Source organism: Notolepis coatsorum (assembly GCF_963971535.1).
Source record: "Notolepis coatsorum genome assembly, chromosome: 7".
Classification (NCBI taxonomy): domain Eukaryota; kingdom Metazoa; phylum Chordata; class Actinopteri; order Aulopiformes; family Paralepididae; genus Notolepis; species Notolepis coatsorum.
Genome location: NC_140171.1, coordinates 120519242 through 120534588, shown reverse-complemented (window position 1 = coordinate 120534588; position 15347 = coordinate 120519242). Strand labels below are relative to the sequence as shown.

Below are 15347 nucleotides of genomic sequence, written 5' to 3'. Positions count from 1 at the left end.
CAACCTCCAAACCCACAACCCAAAATGTTGGAGAACCTACAATGACGCCATTCTAGAATGTGCCCTTAACGTTGCAGTACTTCTCCATGCTGCGAGTGAGCTGTGTGGGATTCTATTTGTGTAAAGCGGAGAGGGTTTCCAGGGACACACTGACTGACAGACCTGTGTGAACATGGGTTTGCCGTTCTGGGTGACCATGGTGCACTGATCACAGTCGAGGGAGACAAAGTTGTTGTGGAAGGACTCCTTGGGGTGTTTCAGCACGTAGTACAACTCAGTGGCGCCCCCCTCGAATATACTCCGGAAGTACCGCGGAATCAACGTCCGGCCAATTGCTGGAAAGAAGAGATGGGGAAAGAAAATGGGACAATTTGAGAAAAGTACAGAATTAAAATATTAGTTTTGTTACGGTCAACTCGCGGTTTTCCTCGAGCTTAAAAAAGCTTAGGAGGTCATGTCACCAGCAGGGTTAGGATTCATGCAGGGACAGGTGGTTGAAGATCCTCGAGCATCACATAACAACAATCATGTGCAAAGAAGGTCGCTAAATTAACCTATTCCAAACCCCTGAGCAATGAAAATAAACTATTAGAACTAATTTAAAAAGCTATATGAAATTGAAATAAACTAAACATATATCATTACATCTTCTTTTGTGAAAACACTATACGGTTATTCAAATTGTAGTATACAATTTTTATTTAAAAAGCCATCCTTTGCATCACATTTTCCAGTCTCAACAAATTTATCATCATACATAAATCACACAAAGTCTTCATCCTGGGAGACTTTTCATATCATTGCAACAGTAAAGAGAAGTACTGAATTAAGGCGCTCGCCACTAATGCAGGAGATGCTGGGTTCGAGCCCAGCTCTCGGCATTGCTACCAGCTTGGCTGGTTGTTCATACTAACGCAATTGGCAGTGTTAGGGGTGGGAAGCTGGTGGGTGGGGATCGGACGTTGTGGACAGCGACTCCTACAGGTCGGTTGGTGCGCCTGCGCAGCAGAATCAGGAAGCAACGAGGGCGGCGTGACCCTCCCACGCAGACCCTCGCCGCTGAGAGATCGCGCTGTGCAGGTGAAAAGATGCGACGGCTGCCTCCTCGTGTACCGGAGGGGACACGTGATGCAAGGCTTCGTCCACATTGCAGCCGGCCTGTGGGAGGCATGGCCTAACAGCGTTCGAGACAGGGGAGGGTAGGATTGGACAATACGAAATTGGGGATGGGAGAAAAATAGAAAATTGGAGAAAAAGTAGATAAAAAAAAACATCTGTTTTAGAAATCTGTGGCATCATACCTCAATGACCGCTCCTACCAAGTGTCATGGAGAGGGACCCTGTCAGCCACCTACCCACCCCCTGCGGACGGGTGTCCCCCAGGGCTTGGTCTTAGGACCCCTTCTCTTCTCCCTCTACACTAAATCTCTGGGTAACATTATCACGTCTCATGCCTTCTCCTATCATTGCTATGCAGATGATACTCAACTCTTCCTCTCCTTCCCTCCCTCAGATATCCACATCTCTGAGCGGATCTTGGCCTGTCTGTCCGACATCTCCGCCTGGATGACGACCAACCACCTCAAACTGAACCTAAGCAAAACAGAATTGCTCCACCTGCCGGCCAAATCCAACCTTTTCATCACAGTCGAGGATGCAGCTGTGACCGCGTCCACAACCGCCAAGAACCTTGGTGTTGTCCTCGACGACCAGTTGAACTTCTCCGCTCACATCGCAGCAACAACCAGAACCTGCAGTTTCCTCCTGAGCAACGTCAGAAGGATCCACACCTTCCTGAAAAAGAAGCCACCCAACTCCTCGTCCAATCAACAGGCATCTCCCGCCTCAACTACTGAAACGCACTGCTTGCTGGCCTTCCGACCACTGCCACCAAGCCTCTTCAACTCATTCAGAACGCAGCGGCACGCCTGATCTCAAACCTACCGAAGTCAGCCCATGTCACCCCACTTCTTAGGGACCTGCACTGGCTCCCGATTGCCTCACGAATCCCTCGACCTGGCATACCGTGCGGCAAAGGGAACCGCTCCCGCCTACCTCCGGTCAATGGTCTCTAACTACACACCCTCAAGACCCCTACGCTCACATCTTTTGGCCGTCTCAGACCCACTCCTATCCGAGCTCCGGGAGGGTCATCAAGGAGAAGCCGCCTTTTCTCAGTCCTTGCACCACAATGGTGGAACGAACTGCCCACCACAGTTAGGACAGCCGAAACCCGTCCAATCTTTCGCCGTCGACTAAAGACGCACTTCTTCAACAATTATCTAGAAGAAAGCAGGAAGCCGGACCAGCACTCTCGGATTCAAAAGGTTTTAATCGCAGCCAACACTGACGAAGGAACTTTTGTTCCGAAACATGTTTGTTCAATGCTGTGATTAAAACGTTTGAATTTGAGAGTGCTGGTCCGGCTTCCTGCTTTCTTCTATTTAATCTTCGGGATTTCAGCACCCAGTGTCAGATATTGAGAGCGCGGTCTATCTTGACTTTCAACCATTATCTAAAAAAATAAAATATATCTAAACCTAACTAACCTTACTGTCATGCACTTGTCCTAATATACTAACATACACTGTAGCACTCAACACTTTGATGAACATTGTTACTCAGCTGATAGAGTTGTGCCCTTCCTGATGCCCTTCCTGATGACTTGTCGTACAGAACTTGTAAGTCCCTTTGGATAAAAGAGTCAGCTAAATGACTAAATGTAAATGGTGGACACTGGACAGCAAGTTGACCATATATCAACTGGTTGCACAACGGCATGTGCCATTGCCACCGACAACCAACAACAGCATGGTCCAACCACAAAGGACTTAGGTTTTGGAAGATTCAAGAGGTTGTAACTCGTTAATTTATTCATACATTCATTCATTCAACCTTCATTCATTTCTCAGAGGAAACATTGTTTACAACGATGCCGAGATCAGTTATGGTGGATCAAAACAAAAATAAAAGTCAGATAAACAAAACAAATGAGTTAAAACAACCGCATTCAGGGATGGGAAGGTTCATGATCAAATGTTTGAACTGCCTTAAAAGGCATCAGTGTATTGATCTTCAGGAGATGTTGTAAAAGTGTTCTACGAGGCCAGTGCATCAACACTAGAAGCAGCTCCTTCAGTCCGTGCTTGAGGCACTGGGAGTGATAGTCATTAGAGCGGGTTTGATAGTGATGTGATGTAAAGTGGCAATGTGATATAAGGCGGTAACGTTCTTCTTTATCAATAAAGTGTCTTCCAATGTCCATCAGAGGACCAGCCTTGTTATATAAAGACACGGCGGGTGTTCACAGTGAACAGGTGTCGAAAAGTTAAACATTATTATAAAAATATATATATATATTAAAAAGAAAAAATTATGTGGCCAATATTAGATTCCCACATTAGCTTTTAAATGTGGACAATATCAGATTCCAGTGTGATTCCTGAATTGACAACACATTTTTTTTTACAAACTGACGACTGCGCAATGAACACATAATGAGCTAAAAAGATCAAGAAAAAAAAAGAAAAAAAAGATTGGGCCTGCAGTTGAAATGTGTCCAAGAGAATAATTCTCACAGATTTCATTTACAGTTACAATATCAAACCACTCCACTACATAATAGTAATAATGTGAGAGAGGTTCTTAATGTAGTAAGCAGTGAGGAAACATTCTGACAACAGCAAAATCTCAGTCCATGCCTGCTTCTTTGACAACGTTGCCATGGCTGAATTGTCAAGTGGCAACATTAGAAACACTCGCAATATGAGCATTCCACAGTTCATTATGATGTCAGTGTGCACCATAGGAATAGAATAAAGTATAGAAAGGACATTCCCATACACATTAATGCTCTGTGGTAAACTGGAAATAATCAAACTATGGCCACCTGCATGACGAGTCTGTCGCTCATGATGAGCCACTGGCTAGAAGCATTATTGGACCACCGGTCACGTCACCTGCCTTGCCTTCACATTTTCACTTTGTAGCAGACACTAGGGTTACTTTGTTACCATTTAGTTGGTTTGCCGCCAAGTCAGCAGGCTTATGGCTGGATGTTATGGGCAATGATGTCATCAGGTAACATATAAAGTCATCTTATAATAACTTATTTTTATTCAACTGCCACCACCTGCACAGTCTCCGTTCAGACCACTGATGCGTCCTACAGCCAAGGACGGTATTCGTGGCAACAAGCGCCATCGGGTCCCCCAGTGAGGTAATGCTCAAATCCACAGAAGAAGAGGGCTCCCATTTCCCATCTATACATAATTCTATATATGGCGTCTACAGTTAGTTGGTCTTTTTGACTATGTATTAAACTGGTTCAGAACATATATCAAAGGGAGAAAATATTAGGTCAGGCTTGGAGATCATTCTTCTGAGAAACATGACGCCTACTTCGGAGTTCCACAGGGGAGCTGCCTTGGTCCATTATTATTCTCACTATACATGCTGCCACTCTGAGACATCATTAGAAAACACAATGTATGTTTCCATAGTTACACAGATGACACACAATTGTACATCTCCGCTGAACCAAATGATCACACAGCTATTAACTCCATTTCCGCCTGTCTCTTAGCAATAAACAAATGGATGACGAACAACTTCCTAAATTTAAATGAGGGCAAAACTGAAATCCTACTAGTCGGTCCTATAACAAAAAGAGAAATGTTACAGAGTAGGGATGTCCCGATCCGATCACTTGATCTGGGCCGATCACGTGATTTTCCGAAGATCGGGATCGGCAAAAAAATAATGGGAATATTTTCTTTATTTTTTTTCAACAAACATGACCATGTTCACGTCTTAAACTCATACTGAGGCCTTAGTTTTTGGTTTTAAATTGCATATAATCACATTTATTTATTGTCACACAGAGCAGAAGAATTTTGCCAAAACAAACCAATAGTCATATCCAGGTGAAAAGTTAACTTCATTCAAGCGAGGCATTGCAATCCTTAAAATTACCGGTATACTTAAAAAAAAAAATTTATCGGATCGGGAAAGATCGGTATCGGTAGATACTCAAAATCACATGATCGGGAGCAAAAAAACGTGATCGGGACATCCCTATTACAGAGCAATATGGGGCAACTTACTCCTTGGATCAAACCCGAAGTTACAAGTCTTGGTGTTATAATAGACTCAGACCTAAGCTTTAAATCACACATCAACAAGGTGACAAAAAATAATCCACCTTAGAAACATAGCTAAGGTACGGCTGTTTATAAATCAAAAAGATGCTGAAAAACTGATCCATGCCTTTATCTCAAGCCGACTTGACTACTGTAATGCACTCCTCACTGGCCTCCCAAAAAAAAAAACAGAACGACTCCAACTCAGTCAAAACTCGGCAGCTAGGCTACTAACTAGAACCAAGAGGAGAGACCACATCAGTCCAGTATTAGCTAACCTACACTGGCTTCCGGTAACATTTAGAATTGATCAAGGTCCTCCTCCTTATATACAAAGCACTAAATGGAACAGGACCAAGCTACATTGCAAATTCTCTAGTTAACTATGTGCCTCCTAGAACATTGCGACCATCTACTACTGGTCTATTGAAAGTTCCAAGCCACAGTCTAAGGAAAATCGGGGATGCAGCCTTTGCAAACTATGCACCAAAGTTATGGAACACACTACCTATGGACATTAGGGAAGCTAGATCTCTGAAATATTTTCAAAAATAAGCTAAAAACATACCTCTTCACCATAGCCTTCTAATACACTCTTACTATCTATTCTATTCTACTATTTTATTGCACTGTATTATTTTACTCTGTCTATTACAGGTTCAAAACTGTCAGGTATTCAACTGTGTGGGTATCAAACAAGAGATTATCTTGTTTGATATGGGTATCTTCAACCATTATCTGAAATGATTAAAAAAAAAAAAAAAAAAAATCTAACCCTGACTAACCTTACTGTCATGCACTTGTCCTAATAAACTAACCTACACTGTAACACGCAACACTTTGATGAACATTTTTACTCAGCTGATAGAGTTGTACCCTTCTTGCGGTCTTGTCGTACAGAACTTGTAAGTCGCTTTGGATAAAAGCGTCAGCTAAATGACTAAATGTAAATGAGACTGTCGGGCTTTAAAACTGTGTAGGACCCAGGCCTAGAACTGCACCCTGAGAGAGAGAACTGCGCCCTGAGAGGGAGGTTTGCCCTGGGTGGGAGGTTCGAAGGGTCAAAGTGGGTATAAAACAGGAGGGAAACTGTGGATACCAAACAGAGAAGGTAAAGACGACTTTGAACTGTTGAACAATAATCCAGAACTATTTTATTGCACTGTAAAGAAAAAGGTATCTATTCTACAATGTTATTGCACTGCACTATTTTATCTTACTCTTTTTATTATTGTCTATTTAAAACAGAATCAATTAACAAGGTGGCCTGTTGGGATGTTAGATCCTAATCCTGATTTTATATGTCTGCACTTTATGTGCTCATTTTATGTGTCTTTTTTCTGTTGTGAAGCACTTTGAGCTGCAGTTTCTGTATGAAAGGTGCTATACAAATAAAGTGTATTATTATTATTACAGTCCATATAACGATTTAAAAACCCAGTCCAAACCAAAACGTTAATTAAAACTACAACACAGCTACAGAAGTTGAGACGTGTCTCTTACTGTAACGTTTGGGTCCGTCTTCCAGACAGAAAGTAATGGTCAACATGGCGTCATCCTCAAAGAACTCTGTGGTGAAGGCATCCCACCACAGGTTATCACACTCCTAGAGAGAGAGACAGAGAGAGTGAGAGAGGGGGTGAGAGAGACAGAGACAGAAAGAGAGACAGAGAGAGGGGGATAGAGAGACAGAGAGAGGGGGGAAACAGATAAATAAATAATTATCAATGAAATGTTCAAGATGTCTGTTTGTCTGTGTGTTTATGTGCATGTGTGCATGTACCTCTGTCCAGTTCTGTAGCCGTTTATTGAGCTCAAATATTCTGTAGTCTGTCTGGTTGCCATACGGCGTGTGTCTCCTGGAGCCACCGCGAGGGACAGGAAGAAGAGAGCAGAGGGATTAGCTCATGGCAATATGACAGACATGATTGAAACAACAGACATCCTGGCCAGGACACCGTCCAAAGCTCTACGCACTATAAATGGTTTCATAGTTGGGCTGTGCCAAAAACCTACATGATATTTTCCTCTCATCCTAGACTAAATGTAAGAAATCTCTGTTGACAGCGAGATAAGGCCTGAACTTGCCACAGTCTTATCTGTGCATGTGTGCCACTGGCTCTTTCAGTTCCCACTTTAGTCCAAAGAGATAGTGAGAGGTCAAGTGGTCTTACCCGATCCCAGGCTCCAGGTATGTGGGAGGGTACATTGGGGTGGGGCTGGGAAGACAGAAGACAAAACCGTCACAAAAAGATAATTTGAAAGGTTAAGGCAGTCATACTGCTGTCCTCTTACAGACACCTGGTCGGTTAAGAGACCAGACTTGACACAAACTACACGATACAGACAGTTAGTGTATAATAACTCTTAACTACACTCAAAATTGTATTTATTTTTACTTTTGCTCCCATAACCCCAATTTAGTCATTGTGCCAATTCCCTTCCTGGTCGTTACATTGCCCTACTGTCTGGGGAGGATGTAGACTACCACATGCCTCCTACACATGTGGCATCGCCAGCCGTTACACCCGTTCACTGGGAGAGCATAACATGTGTGGAGGTTCATGCTATCGCACCCCAGATCGACCTCGCTGCTGAACAGGTGCCCCGACCAACCAGTAGGAGTCGCTATTGCAACGACCAGGACTCACAACCCAAACCAGCTTCCCTCCCGCAAACATGGCCAACTGTGTTCGCAGGGAAGACTGACCAAGCCAGTGGCACCACTACCAGGAATTGAATCCGGGTCTCTGCGGTGGTAGGCGAGTGCTTAGACCTCTACACTACACAGCCAACACCACAAATATTATTATTTTTTATGAATATTGCTATTGTGATATAATTTATAATATATAATGTTGGCACAGCTTTTTCTGCTGAATTTGTCTTTCAGCTATAAAAATAAATAAATAAATAAGCCCCAACAGGGCTGTACAGTGCGACGAGGGCATCGCACATTGCGCCAGAATTTTGCCTCTGCGAGTAGAGAAAAATATTTGGGGGCACTCTTGCGAGTAGGGATGCCCACCCGAGTTTTTTTTCGAGGAATTTAAATGTTGCGAACTATCTCTCCTCTCTCCGTCTCACTCTGTCTGCAGGAGAAGTGGGGCTGTTAGTTTACACACACTTGCGAGCGCTCACACAAATGCACATACGGGTAGTTGAGGTGCGTGTTCTTAATTAATTGTCTTTTTCTCTTGCAAAATAATCAAAAAGAACCGATAAGAGTATCGATAAAGTACAGAACCGTTAAGCAGTATCGATAAGAGTAGTAGTATCGATAAAATCCTAACGATACCCATCCCTAATGAACACTGTTAATACACTGTTATCAATGAAAGAAGAAATGTTTGCAGCTGTGGTAATACTTCAGTTGGTTCATTATAAAAGATACAAACCGGAAAACAAAAGCACTTAAATGTTAAATAAAACGACCACAGTAATGAGGCAGGAACATATTTTTTTTGCACTATGATGGTAAAAATTTTATTTAAAAAGGTTCCCCTAAAAAAGATTCTGTGCCCCTAAATTTCTCATTTAGGGGCACCTGTGCCCCTAGTGAAAAAACTTAGCGTACAGCCCTGCCCAAGAGACCGATGCTTAGGACTTGCTCAGTGTTAAATTAATATAATTTACTTTTCTCAAACCCCACCCTCTTTTCTCTTGATCATCCAATCACAGCTGTCGCTTTCCTCGGACAAACATTGTTTGCGAGTTTAATTTACGAGTTGTGAGATTGGAGGATGAAGAAAAGAGGGTAGGTTTGAGATAGCCTAAAATGAAGTTGCTCATGGCCTAAGGATGAGTATACACAGCACTAGAGTACCTTAACACATTCGGGGCCAACCACGTATATATACGTGTTTCGGATCCAACGATTAAAAGCCAACCACGTTGTTACAAAGGGTCAGATTAAACCGAATATATATATTTATTGCTTGAGATCCCATGTATACTATTTGTATATCGTCTGATATCCCTTGTGTATTCTTTGTACATATACACGGAATATCCCTTTAACCTAGTACAGACCATAATATTTCGTTCTCCTATTGGACAGCGGTCCCTTAGGCGCCACTGCCATACCCCCAAGGTCTAGTTCAAAGTCACCGTTAAGACATGTCTGTACATGCCCGGCTTTGCCCAGGGATACGAGACAGAAATAAGGTTGGCACTAGATTATTCACCGTACGTATAAATACGTCGCAGGTGGATACAGCAGTAGTCTTGTCTTATCCTAATACGTTCGTTCAACGTATCGTTCGTTCCTTACTAGTAAAGCCTTCATCACGAGTCAACGACCAAGTGAAGTGAGCAACCGTGCATCTAAATAGAGCACTTATAACCGCGTGCGAATAGGATAGAAAAGTGTCAGAGCTTAGTTGAATAACGTCAAGTTCTACCTAGTTAATGTGAAGTACCGCGCACCGGAGAATCTACACCGGTGAATGCAGAGCCCTTTCCAGCTGGATTATTGCTTTGGTCCTGTGGATGTTGGAGCGGAGGAGAATCGTCTACACCCACTACTGTGGGATTTACCCGTGAGGAACATCACTTGAGCCCGTCTCTTGGAGAGGCTGGCCAGCTTTCACCTATGCTGCAAGCATAATTGGATTACAGCTGCTGCTTTCGTCTGCTGATCAAGGGAGTAATGTACCGTCTCCCGTAGCTGGAGTTTATTGATTCCTCGTTGATCCAGAGCTTGCATTCGAACATTTCCTCCCCCTGCTGGCCTACAACCGGAGGGACCCTACCAGTATCTCCCGCTGCCTTACTAGTGTACCATAGATATAATTCCTAAGATTCAGGTTGTATTCATTATCTCCTGCGTAATATGAGAATGGACTTACGTTATTGATTTGCTCACGCACATTCTTTCGCCTTATAAGCGCAACCCTACGTAAAGTATTGTTTATATACTATCATTGCTGCTAATAAATATTCTTAAACCCAGTTGTGTGTGGAACCGTGTCATTGTGGAGGTGTTCTCATCATATACCTGTGTACTGTATGGCCAGTAGTAATGTACATAAGACAGTAGTGGTTTAATGATACCATACTTATTAATACAGTCAGGGAATTGTACTCAATTGTAACTGTAAAAGTTACATACAGTTATATATACGTGGTAAGGTTGTTTTGGCTTTTATTCCATTGTAATATCCTACTCAATGTCACCGAGCGGCACTGCAGATTTACCCTACTCTTGGACTTCGGAAAAGTGCATTACAGGCCAGATCCTCGTAGGGGCGCTGTCTCAATAATGCAGTGTTCCCTGTTACAGACCAATCATGAATGGACTTTTCTGTTAGCCTAAAGCTATGCGTGTAGCCGATCGCCTGGAATAGTTTTTGGGACGCTGAATTCAGTATGCAGTAAAGGAATATAGCATCAGCCAATGGACATATGGATCTACCAGATGGCGAACGATAACTGGGAAATCCTTTTTGCAGTCCAACCGGCCACAGGTAAGAGCGATTTGATGTAAATTTCAGCCTGGTCGGGCCTTGCTTTGATAGCCATCCACCCGGTCAGCGAATGAGGCTACTGAGGCTAATGCCGTTATTGGTAATCAATAATCAGAAACGACGTCCCCCGCCCCCCCCCTTTCATGCATTCATGGTGGACCATGATACCGACTATATGCATTTTGAGTTTTAGCTCTAACTTGTCTATAGCCGAAACGCCATTCGATTTAACATTATTAGCTTAGCGCCTTGTAACTCGCCTTCCAGGAAATACCCCAGAACATTCTGCTATAACGTTCATATTCACGAGGCTATAAAATGGGAACGTATTGATGAAAAATGTATTTATTTAAGGCATATTGAAGGGACGGTTTATAGTGTCAATTGACAATGACAATGGACAGATAGCAATAATATAAAGTATAGATTTAGCTCTACAAACAGCCTCACACACAATGAAAGGTTGTTATGATAAGCTGGCCGTATAGAGTGAGATTAGATGGATCCCAATGGCCCTGAATGTGTTAATCAGCCGCCCATCTGGAATACTTTTGTATTCGATTAAAAACATTATATATATATATATATATATATATATATATATATATATATATATATTATAATGTAAATAAATGCAGCCTCTTTTGGATTAGAAAATGACAGTGGTAAACAATGCCATGTCTTTTTTTTATTATTATTATTATTATTATCATTAATAAATTATAATAATAATACTAATTTTGCTGCCCTACATACAAACTTCCAATGGTGTGTGTGACATATAACCCCCCACACACACACACAACAAAACACTATCATCCAAGAGTACAGCAACACAGACGAGCAGCACCACCACAGTACTAACTGCATGTAACAGCAACAACAACACATATCCTCCCCAGAGGTTGGCCGTCCTGCTTCCTGTTGGCCTGATCTGACAGGAGGGGGCTAACGGCTGGCCCAGAGCTGACTCAGCAAGACACCCACCCAAACAGTACACAGAGATGTTACTCACCCCACGTCTCTGTCCAGCATAGTGCCGGGGTGGAAGGGGGGGAAAGCGCTACCGTTGGGGGGCTCCTTGGGGGAGTACAGCTTGAATGACTTGGAGGAACAGCCTGGAGGAGAGAGGAGAGACATAGCTTAGAATCAGCACAAATAAGAACATGTCAACAAACTCACTGAGCTGTCCTGGTTTACTGTGGCTTTACCGTGAGCTCCCAAGACATGCTGGAGTTTTCATTTATTCTACTGCACAGTTTGACAGGAAGTGGATCATGTGAGGGGTCACACCCGTGTCACCTGGCTGAACAGGAAGTGGATCATGTGAGGGGTCACACCCGTGTCACCTGGCTGAACAGGAAGTGGACCATGTGAGGGGTCACACCCGTGTCACCTGGCTGAACAGGAAGTGGATCATGTGAGGGGTCACACCCGTGTCACCTGGCTGAACAGGAAGTGGATCATGTGAGGGGTCACACCCGTGTCACCTGGCTGAACAGGAAGTGGATCATGTGAGGGGTCACACCGTGTCACCTGGCTGAACTCGTGCACAGGCCGGCCTCACTACACACCCATCTTGTGTACCCATCTTGTGGCATGAAGGCACGGCAGAAAAACAACAAGAGAGGTCCTTTTCAAAATGGTCACTTAGTTAATACCAAATGCAATCACTCCCAAAACGGGTCTTTCTCAGATCTCCCAATATAACATAATAGATAGGGTAGGGCCCCATCTCTGAAATACCAAGAGCCATATACTGACCCCATTCACACACAACCACTCTGATGGGACACAGCCCCGCCCCCTGCTCCGCTATAATTGCCCAGCTCCACTATAAAGGCCATCCAGGCGTGGTGGCCGCTGGGTCACGACCTCTACCGTCGCCACGGTGAAGCCCCGCCTCATTAATGTCCCCGGCTGCCTTGTCTCTGCATATTAAACATCTCACTGAGGTTGTGAGAGAAGACATCTAGAGTTAACACATGGACAGAGGGGAACACGTCAGATAAAGGGTGAGTTTACTAAACCAAGTGGAGGATGTTGATTTAATTGGGAAATGGGGACATGATCATAACAGCAAAGTTCTGGCTGCATATGAATAGGTCTACGGCCATTATTTGTGTAAACAATCTATATAATGGAAGGAAACAAAAATACAGATAGGTGAAATGGGGTTATTATAATGCCTCCTTGGTTTCTATATAAAATAATTGTGCTCAATATACTTTTGCTGTGTTTTGATTATAACACAGAAACATACAGAGACAGATGCACAAAAAGATGCAAATGCATATGCAACACACACAGACACCAGGACAGGCTTATTCAAGAAAACACCCCATAAATCTAACCATCAAAGAGACATGGGTGTGGTTAAGAGGGACAGTAACCTCCCTCTACTTCATCAGATGCACAGACACACACACACACACACAAAACAGGTTGGTCTCATAAACACATTATGTTACTCTCGCCTCATTTAGATCAAAGCCCGGGCCAATAGGAGGACTGTCCTCCACCTCAACTAAAGAAATACTTAAGTCAACTAGTAGTGAAAAGGTCCACTAATTGATTGGTTGATTTAGATAACAAACCTGTAGGGGAAAGGATGACGCAGAAGGACCCCTTTATGCTAAATCTCCTCTTACCACAAAAGAGTTAAATTTTTCAGTAAACATTATTTCAGTAAATAAAGTGTTGGTAGACGAAAACCAAACTGACCAATTGGTGAACTAAGTGGGGGCATCCTTGCCTATATATTACAGGCACAGTATAGATTTGGGGTTAATTTGATAGCATCAGTCAGCAAATGATAAGGATCATACTGCTTGATTTATGTACTACCATTGCTATAGTAGCCTAACATCAACTTCTGTCTTATAGGCCTAGAAGAAGGCATTTAGAAAAAAGAATTAATCGAGGGGTCAGAATCAGGACACTCACACCCCAAGCATCACAATCAAACAGCTGAGGACAAGCACAAGGAGGACTCTCCCTTTAAAATGCAGGCTCAGCCTACACTTTGTGTAAAAACAAGTTGTTTACGGTGTGACCATGCAGTAATGGCTGCACCACCACCAGAGGAAAACAAATGGGCAGATAAATAAATAATCAATGGTTATGTGTCCATTAGTTGTTGAGAGCTCCATTAGCTCCTCTTCCCTCCTGTTGGTGGTTAATGACAGGGCGTCACAATCACATCAGCAAGACTCCACTTCCTCTACTGGGAATTTGGACTCTCTCTCTCTTATACAGACACACACACACACACACATACATAGCCTAGGCACACACACACAAACACACGTACATACACACACATACATACATAGCCTAGACACACACACAAACACACTTCCTGACTTTGAGTGATGTGTTGCATTGTGGCAGCTTTGGTTAACTCACTTTGATTTGACGTGTCAAAAGTCAAGTGTTTGACAGGTCTGAAGTACAACACAACATTGTTTCAGAATTCCATTCCGAAAATGCCCCCAAATCAGCATTATTTCTACGTGCAATAGTTTTAGACTTGGCATGAGCCACCATGATTGTTTTGGTTGACCCATAACGAAGGAATGGGCCTTAATGTGATACTAGCTGGTGCTAACAACAACAAATACGCTGACGTTGTGAATGCAGTGTGCCTGAATAAAAGTTCAATGTAACTTTTTCCCCAATCAGCCGAGCAGTCAATAAGTTGAAACAGATACATAGTCTGTTTACAATAGCCATTAGAATGGTGGCTAACTGTGAAGCTACCATGCTAACCGCTACATTGTAACGTTGGAACACAGGTGATGTGGGTGCGCTGGTTACATTGTAACAAACATCACCAAAAGCGATCGCGACGCACAAACATGATCCATATTTTAATAAACACATTCAGTCGCTAAAACGCTGACTTCACCTATATCCCGTCGGGCCTGCTGCACAGCACAGCTAACAGGCTAACGTTAGGAGCCAGATGGTACCTGGTTATAGCCAGCGTTAGCTACGAGGCTAACATATTAGCGTTGAAGCAAAATATCTTTTTTTAGAAAGAAAGCATTTTTAATATGCATGTGCCGTTGCGAGCCGATTGTATGTTAAAGTTGGGTTAGTGGCTGGAATAGGTACGTATATATCGAGCAGAGTGTACGTTTCACAAAACCGTCCCTTTTTACCTGCAAAGAAGTCCAATCAGTCAGAACATTGATGTTTACAGATCTCGGTGGTGATGGAGCGGCGCTGCGCTCCGTGCGTAAAGACGCGGACAGAGGCCCACTGTGTGGACGCAACGTACAACCAATACGTCCCACTGAGAATTACAAAAAAAAAATCCTCTAGGCTATAATGTTTAAAATATAAAGAAAGCTGGATCGCGGGAGTCGGTTATGTTTTCTCCCGCATGAGGCCTTGTTAGTGGGCTGCAGCCTGCTGTGGGTTTACATACGGACCCCGATGAGCCCTTTGTTCATGGGAGGACATGAACAATAGCTGTAGGCCCTCCTCCTCCTCTCCCTCTGCAATGCATTCGCTCTTCTGTCGCTGGAAGAGGCGAGCAGCACCGTCAACCGCCCTCTCTCCCCTTTCTCCCTCCCCCACTACAGGCTGGTGCACAACCGCTGCACAGAAAGGTTGTTTGCTAAGCATTTCCCCCAGCCAGCATCTCATCCATCCCCTCCGTATAACTGACACGGATGGAAATTGACCTAATATACAGTCGACCGAGAACTGTGTGAACGTGACTTAAATC

At 43.4% G+C, this 15347-nt stretch overlaps 1 protein-coding gene across 4 annotated transcripts in view; it reads right to left on the bottom strand.

The window, feature by feature from the left end:
• ldb1b (LIM-domain binding 1b) overlaps positions 1–15347 on the bottom strand; it is an 80422-nt gene that overhangs the window by 20924 nt on the left and 44151 nt on the right. Inside the window, exons 1-6 of one of the 4 annotated variants that reach the window (XM_084317871.1) lie at positions 14776–15034; positions 11625–11727; positions 7316–7360; positions 6925–7000; positions 6645–6747; positions 163–335 (exon numbers count right to left, since the gene is read on the bottom strand). In XM_084317871.1, the coding sequence (XP_084173997.1) occupies positions 163–335; positions 6645–6747; positions 6925–7000; positions 7316–7360; positions 11625–11644 (417 nt within the window). In that variant the 5' untranslated portion in view covers positions 11645–11727; positions 14776–15034. Of the gene's footprint in view, positions 1–162; positions 336–6644; positions 6748–6924; positions 7001–7315; positions 7361–11624; positions 11728–14775; positions 15035–15347 lie in introns of those variants that run through there. The other 3 variants (XM_084317869.1, XM_084317872.1, XM_084317870.1) reach the window with 3 other exon arrangements.